At 41.9% G+C, this 7,839-nt stretch overlaps 1 protein-coding gene across 2 annotated transcripts; it reads right to left on the minus strand.

The window, feature by feature from the left end:
* Nucleotides 1-1,258: 1,258 nt before the first annotated feature.
* Nucleotides 1,259-7,087, minus strand: LOC311102159 (tsukushi-like). Of its 2 annotated transcripts, none has more exons than XM_084143399.1 (2): nucleotides 6,927-7,087; nucleotides 1,259-5,825 (listed from the first exon to the last, which is right to left on the minus strand). In XM_084143399.1, the coding sequence occupies exon 2, from the start codon at nucleotides 5,820-5,822 to the stop codon at nucleotides 4,764-4,766; it is 1,059 nt and encodes a 352-aa protein (XP_083999525.1). In that variant the 5' UTR covers nucleotides 5,823-5,825; nucleotides 6,927-7,087; the 3' UTR covers nucleotides 1,259-4,763. The 2 variants fall into 2 exon arrangements, with proteins under 2 accessions (XP_083999525.1, XP_083999524.1); XM_084143398.1 differs by lacking the exon at nucleotides 6,927-7,087 and adding an exon at nucleotides 6,631-6,870.
* Nucleotides 7,088-7,839: the final 752 nt, after the last annotated feature.

Below are 7,839 nucleotides of genomic sequence, written 5' to 3' on the forward strand. Positions count from 1 at the left end.
CAGATAAAGTAACAACCAAGGTACTCAGCAGATTGAGTCACTGGATTACAAACAGGTAAATAAGTAGTAAAGAAAAGTGCAAGACTCCTTTGTGACTCTCTTATGACTCATTGATGTTATTAAGCTGATTAGAATGTATTTGGATTGCAAATGTTTTTTGTAATTTAACACCATTCAGGTTGATCCTGACAGGCTGACCTGAGGGAGGTAGCTGTGATTGACAGCCCTCCAACCTCCCCGCCTCCAAATTCCTACTCTCCAGGAGATGTACAAATGGCCCAGACATCTGGAACTGGTTTACTAATGGGGCCATCTGCAGAGGGCCAAACTCTCCGAAAATCACTTTCGCTCTTCTCTCTCTTTATCGCCCTCGCTCTCCCTCTCTCTCCTTGGTTGGCTAAAATATATCTAAAAGAGTATAAACTGAAGCAAAATAATAGCAAGCTTTTCCTACAAAGCCGTACTTTTCCAGAGCAGGATGTTGTAATATAGGAGATATAATCTGGAGTAAACCTTCTTTTGTGGAGTCAGACTACTTTTGGCTCTGTCTTTGGCACACGGGTCTCTTAGAATATCAAAGAACTGTGCTTTGGCAACCACTGCAAGGGACTATCTGAATGCTCTCTGTGTCTCTGAGGAGGAGCACACAATGGAACACTCTCAGAGCACAGAGATCTGTGGAGTTACAGCCAGCCGCCATTACACAAAGTCAGGCCGCTCTCCTCCTTCTTCCTCGTCCCTTCTCTTTCCCTCTCACAGGCTTCAGACGTCAGTCCACAGTCACATGGTTCCCTGCCTGGAACTAGTGTCTCTGACTGCTTCTGTTTAAGGACCTCTCGAGACCACTAGTGTGTGTCTGTGTGTTTACAGGGAGAGTTTCAAGTAAATAAAGGAAGGATGTTAGGCAGCATGTGAAAGTAAATAAAGTGCTGCGCTAGCCACTGAGGAAGACATAAGTGCTATTGTTTCAGGACACACCCTGTGGGTTGGTACAGCAGACAAAATTAAATCACATGAATCCAGCACTATGAAATACATGGAATTCTGTGAAATTGTGAAACCCTGTTGGAGTGACGACAGTGTGGTGTGCGTTGAAACCCAGACAATTTATATATTGTCATATACAGACACACCTAGCAATTGTGGAATGCCACAGGGTGTTGGGGACAGGGTAGTAAACAAAGTTAAAATGAATTTCTGAGAAAGTTAATAAATGTATGTAAAGTACACAGACATTACAAAACCATTTGGACAGCTGTTCAGTGTGAGAATAATCCATGTATTTTACATTTATACAAAGTTATACACTGAGTGTACAAAACATTAAGAACACCTGCGTTTTCCATGACATAGACTGACCAGGTGAATCCAGGTGAAAGCTATAATCTCTTATTGATCTCACTTGCTAAATCCACCTCAATCAGTGTAGATGAAGGTGGGGGAAGTTAGGTTAAAGAAGGATTGAGACATGGATTGTGTACATGTGCCATTTAGAGGGTGAATGGGCAGAACAAAATATGTAAGTGTCTTTGAACAGGGTATGGTAGTAGGTGCCAGGCGCAACGGCTTGTGTCAAGAACTGCAATGCTGCTGGGTTTTTCACGCTGAACAGTTTCCCGTGTGTATCAAGAATGGTCCACCACCCAAAGGACATCCGGCCAACTTGACACAACTGTGGGAAGCATTGGAGTCATCATGGCCCAGCATGCCTGTGGAACGCTTGACACCTTGTAGAGTCCATGACCCAACGAATTGAAGCTGTTCTCAGAGGTGCAACTGAATATTAGGAAGGTGTTCTTAATGTTTTGTACACTAAGTGCAAACACTATTGATAAAGAAATATAAAACATCTTTACGCAGATGTTTAACATTCAAAACAGCTCATGTGCAGTTATGTCTCTTTCGGTCCATATTATACCACAGGGATAGCAACCAAGGCAGGTGTTCAAACATGCAGTTGTTGTTGCACAGAATATCTGAAGGATTTTGGCCAATGTAGATCCAAAGTTGATGTTGTAGAATAGCTGCGACATTTACAGTTGAAGTCAGAAGTTTACATACATCTTAGCCAAATACATTTAAACTCAGTTTTTCACAATTACTTACATTTAATCCTAGTAACAATTCCCTGTCTTAGGTCAGTTAGGATCACCACTTTATTTTAAGAATGTGAAATGTCAGAATATTAGTAGAGAGAATGATTTATTTCAGCTTTTATTTCTTTCATCACATTCCCAGTGGGTCAGACGTTTACATACACTCAATTAGTATTTGGTAGCATTGCCTTTAAATTGTTTAACTTGGGTCAAACGTTTCGGGTAGCCTTCCACAAGCTTCCCACAATAAGATGGGTGAATTTTGGCCCATTCCTCCTGACAGAGCTGGTGTAACTGAGTCAGGTTTGTAGGCCTCCTTGCTCGCACACGCTTTTTCAGTTCTGCCCACACATTTTCTATAGGATTGAGGTCAGGGCTTTGTGATGGCCACTCCAATACCTTGACTTTGTTGTACTTAAGCCATTTTGCCACAACTTTGGAAGTATGCTTGGGGTCATTGTCTATTTGGAAGACCCATTTGCGACCAAGCTTTCACTTCCTGACTGATGTCTTGAGATGTTGCTTCAATATATCCACATAATTTTTCTTCCTCATGATGCCATCTATTTTGTGAAGTGCATCAGTCCCTCCTGCAGCAAAGCACCCCCACAGCATGATGCTGCCAACCCCGTGCTTCACAGTTGGGATGGTGTTCTTCGGCTTGCAAGCAACCCCCTTTTTCCTCCAAACATAACAATGGTCATTATGGCCAAACAGTTCTAATTTTGTTTCATCAGACCAGAGGACATTTCTCCAAAAAGTACGATCTTTGTCCCCATGTACAGTTGCAAACCGTAGTCTGGCTTTTTTATGGTGGTTTTAGAGGAGTGGCTTCTTCCTTGCTGAGCGGCCTTTCAGGTTATGTCGATATAGGACTCGTTTTACTGTGGATATAGATACTTTTGTACCTGTTTCCTCCAGCATCTTCACAAGGTCCTTTGCTGTTGTTCTGGGATTGATTTGCACTTTTCGCACCAAAGTACGTTCATCTCTAGGAGACAGAACGCATCTCCTTCCTGAGCGGTATGATGGCTACGTGGTCCTAAGGTGTTTATACTTACGTACTATTGTTTGAACAGCTGAACGTGGTACCTTCAGGCGTTTGGAAATTGTTCCCAAGGATGAACCAGACTTGTGGAGGTCTACACATTTTTTTCTGAGGTCTTGGCTGATTTCTTTTGATTTTCCCATCATTTCAAGCAAAGAGGCACTGAGTTTGAAGGTAGGCCTTGAAATACATCCACAGGTACACCTCCAATTGACTCAAATTATGTGAATTAGCCTATCAGAAGCTTCTAAAGCCATTACATCATTTTCTGGAATTTTCCAAGCTGTTTAAAGGCACAGTCAACTTAGTGTATGTACATTTCTGAACCACTGGAATTGTGATACAGTGAATTAGAGGTGAAATAATCTGTCTGTAAACAATTGTTGGAAAAATTACTTGTGTCATGCACAAAGTCCTAACCGACTTGCCAAAACTATAGTCTGTTAACAAGACATTTGCGGAGTGGTTGAAAAACAAGTATTAATGACTCCAACCTAAATGTATGTAAACTTCCGACTTCAACTGTATAACGTTTCAAAGTAGGGTGAATAATACAATGCATCAAATTACATGGCGTATAGTGTTTCAGTTAAAACACACACTCACTTCTCTGTCAGAAGAGATGAAAATACAGGACGAAACATGTCTGTGTCTAATACAACTGCAGGAAGCCAATTTTATGTTTAGAAATGGTCACGGTCATGGGAAACTGACTCAATAACGGAGCAGCGAAAAACCCCTGGGTGACATTCAAGAATTTGTTTCTGCATTGATTTGTTCAGATCACATTTCAACCCGTTGTGTAACTGCTCTTTGAAACAGAACAGGCAATGTTGGCTTCCTGGTCTTAGGCCATGTAAACATGACTGAGGAAGATAGCAGGAGAATTTGTCCACAATAATATCTGATTGAAATGATAACTAGACATCAGGAGGAGGCTGGTGGAAGGAGCTATAGGAGGACGGGCTCATTGTAATAGCTGGAATGGTAATAAATGGAACAGTCAAATATGTGGTTTCCATATGTTTGATGTGTTTGATAACGTTCCATATATTAGACTCCAGCCATTACAATGATCCCGTCCTCCTATAGCGCCTCCCACCAGCCTCCTATGCTAGACATACGTAACTCCATACTCTACATAAGATGTTTACCTTTTGGTCTGACATAAGAGTGGTCCTTCCACAGTAATGTGTATACTTCAACGATCTGATGATTGTTATGGAATATAACAATATGTTTCCTAGTGGCTGAGGTATCTTTTTTTAGTTCCAGATCATAAAAACTCCTTCAAAATTGAAAGAGGAAAAGCTAAATGGTTTTAAGATAATATCCATCAATGCTATTGCTAGCTTGTTACTGTAGTTGAAAGACATGATTTATGCATAGCAAGCATGATGTGATAGTGTATCAACAGTGGATTAATTTAAATACCTCAGGCCTTTGGAATAAAAGCAAAATACAAAATAATAATTATATTTTGTACAAAATAATCATAGTAATTATCATGTTTAGCGGCAATAACAAAAAGTGTTCTTTGCATTTAGTGATATAAGGCACAGTTTTAGCACTAATGTGCTAGCTAAATGTCCATACTGAAGGCAACGATCCCAACACAATCACGACATAATGCCTTTAACATCACAGGTTAGCACCTCGTCATGTTTCTGTTCCTGTCCAAGCTGCCTGTGAAACTGCCCATGCTTTTGAGCCCTCCAACAATGGATATTCTGGCCCAGGGTAATACTTTTGATGCTTAGCAAGTGACTTAGCATATTATTTGGAAATGACGTTACTCCAGAGTTGGACAGATTGAGCTCCTGTAGAGACACAAGTCCACTGAACACAGCTGGGTTCAGTGTCTTTAGCTTGGCGTTGTTGGACAGGTCCAAGACCTGAAGGCTCTGTAGGCCACTGAAACTGTAAGGCTGGATGTCAGAGAGCTCAGGAAGCCCACTGAGGGACAGGTGAACCAGGTCCTTGAGGTCCTCAAAGGCCCCCTCCTCAATGCGGGAGATAATGTTCCCATCCAGGCTTAGGTTCCTCAGCGGGATGCCTTTTAGTTTGGGCACGGCCCTCAGCTGGTTGGCTGCTAGAGTCAGGCTCTGGACATGTAGCAAGGGGCTCCTAGAGGAACTCCTGGAGATCACAGTCAGCCGGTTGTGGGACAGATCCACGCTGATTGGCTCTCCGTGACCTTTAGTGAGGAACATGTCCAGGTCAAACTCCCGGAAGTGGTTGTGGCTGAGGTCTACCTTGGCCAGGGGGAGGCCAGAGAAGCAGCCCTCGTCCAGGCCCTCCAGGGAGTTGTGGCTGAGGTCCAGAGACTCCAGGTAGCGCAGCCTGGACAGGGCCTTGGGGCTGACCATGGAGATGTGGTTGTTGCTGAGGTCCAGGCTGACCAAGGTGGTATAGCCAGGCCCAGAGAGCATGGTGTCAGTCAGCAGGGACATGGAGTTGGAGGACAGGTCCAGGTGGGCAGTGTCCAGGGGGATGGGGATGGGGCTGGTGCTGGGGCCCACTCCCCTGCAGTCCACCCTGGTCAGGCTGAAGCTGTCGAACAGGCCAAAGCTCTCCACCTCACAGTGGCAGCTTGGGTGGCAGTTCTTCACAGCTCCAGCCTGGCCATGAACAGCCAGGAGCATCCACAGGCTAACACACAGGAGGAACACCATCATGCTCTGAGGGGACACAAATACAAAACAAATATGTTACTTCAAATGTATGTTTGGGCTATAAACATATTATATATTGTAGTGACTAGCAGATATCAGAGAAAAGGTAAATGGAGAGATACATGGAATACGTGACTAATAACCTAATTTCTTCCCTTTTTTCAAATGAAAAGGAACAGATAATTGGATATCATTCTCAGTGACCCAAAATAAACATATACATTATATGAGCCATTAACAGCAAGCTAGAGGAGCTCCATAGACACTACAGGGAGTAAATAAGCTCTGAGTCACAATGATATGCACTCCATTACAGGGACACATTATGGAGCTATAAATACATACAGCTAGCGTTAAACACATCATGCATAAACATAATCTCTACACACACATTAAATACAAAATAAATATGACAAATGTGGTAATGGCCATAATTGACTTTTTATTTAAAAAAATATTTAGCAGACGCATGTTAGCAGTATTCCTTCCCTCAAGCCAGCAGCCTGCCGCCTATCTGAACAAAGTAACAAAGATTACTCTCAGAACAGAGAGTAAATGTAGTTTGAGAACTCAAATGAAGAGTTTTTCCTTTCAAAATGCCACCTTAGCTGTCTTTGTTACCCTTGTTTCTGGATACACTTCAAGGTTTCCTTGCAACACACACCAACAGCCCTCATTTCTTGATCAAAGAGTTCATTCCCATTTCTTTTTTCTTAGTTTACAACACAAACTATTCATGGTTGTGAGGATGCAAGCGGAGACATCATCACTCAAGGTCCTTACAAAGTGTCTCATCTCTAAAAGTGCTTACACTGGGTAGAAGGAAATGTGCCTTCGGGAGAGTCCTCATCAGTCTCATCCAAGCAGACAGTTCTATATTAAGATGTCTGAGACACCAGTAGCTACTCATTAGAAAGTTCACATTTACACATTAAGTACTGTGTGGCAAATGGCACGCATTGATGACTACCGTATCAAGAATAACAATGGAATGCCATTGACAAAACAGTTAAATGATTTTTTCTTCAATTCATTCAGAAACCTTGAAAACATTTAAATAAGTTTAATAACCAAGCAATAACTAAAAACAGAATATGCACTTCATACCTCTATTTTCTGTTGTTGTCGCTAGTTTCCTGTTCACTGCACAGCGCTAGATATCTGACTGAGAACAAGGCTGGTGGTTCACAGGACTTTTGTTTGCGAACCCATATAACTCGCGTCCTTTGTGGAGGTAAATGATCTGCTCCTAAACCTCTTAGTGCACTTGGCAGCAACACTGTCATAATGAGCAGAGCAGAGTACCCACACACGCAACACATGGAAATTGGGCAAACGTTAAAGGGGCAATCAGCAGTTGATACATCCATTTTTTTTAAACTTAGAAATGAATGATATTTACCCATTGAGTACTTAAAAGAATATAACTTAGAAATGCCTCATGAGCTATGTTCAATTGTCGTACCCTATCAGAATCCAAAATATAAGCTTGTTTTACTCCAATGTTTGTAAACAAAGTAAATGTAAATAAACACTGCATTGCCTAAAAACATGGTTAAAACTATCATTTTGATATCATGGATGGTCTGTCCTAGCATCTATAGCTCAGGCTTAGAATTTGAGAGTGGTAACATTTCTCTAGCCCCAGCCCAAAAGCTTTTTACCGAAACAGGGGTGGGGAGTACGCTTTGATATTGTTTAAACTGCTCATTGCTGCTTTAACAATTGTAGTTGTATAACCACTGGATAAACGTTCACCGGTCAGGAGGTGTATACCCAAGCATGACCCAGCAGAAAAGCCATTGAAGGATTGATCATTAATTTGTGCAGTGGGCCAAGTTTAGGTATAGTCTGTGGAAGGTTATCACATCAAGCCTTCTTGCAGTCAAATTACCCTCTAATGGCCTCGTGGGTGGAATGTTATTACTATTTTTCATAATTAATAAACATTCTTTAAAAATGCAGGAGGGACTGGTGCACTTCACAAAATAGATGGCATCATGAGGAAGGAAAATTATGT

This window comes from Coregonus lavaretus (assembly GCF_964263955.1).
Source record: "Coregonus lavaretus genome assembly, chromosome: 26".
Classification (NCBI taxonomy): domain Eukaryota; kingdom Metazoa; phylum Chordata; class Actinopteri; order Salmoniformes; family Salmonidae; genus Coregonus; species Coregonus lavaretus.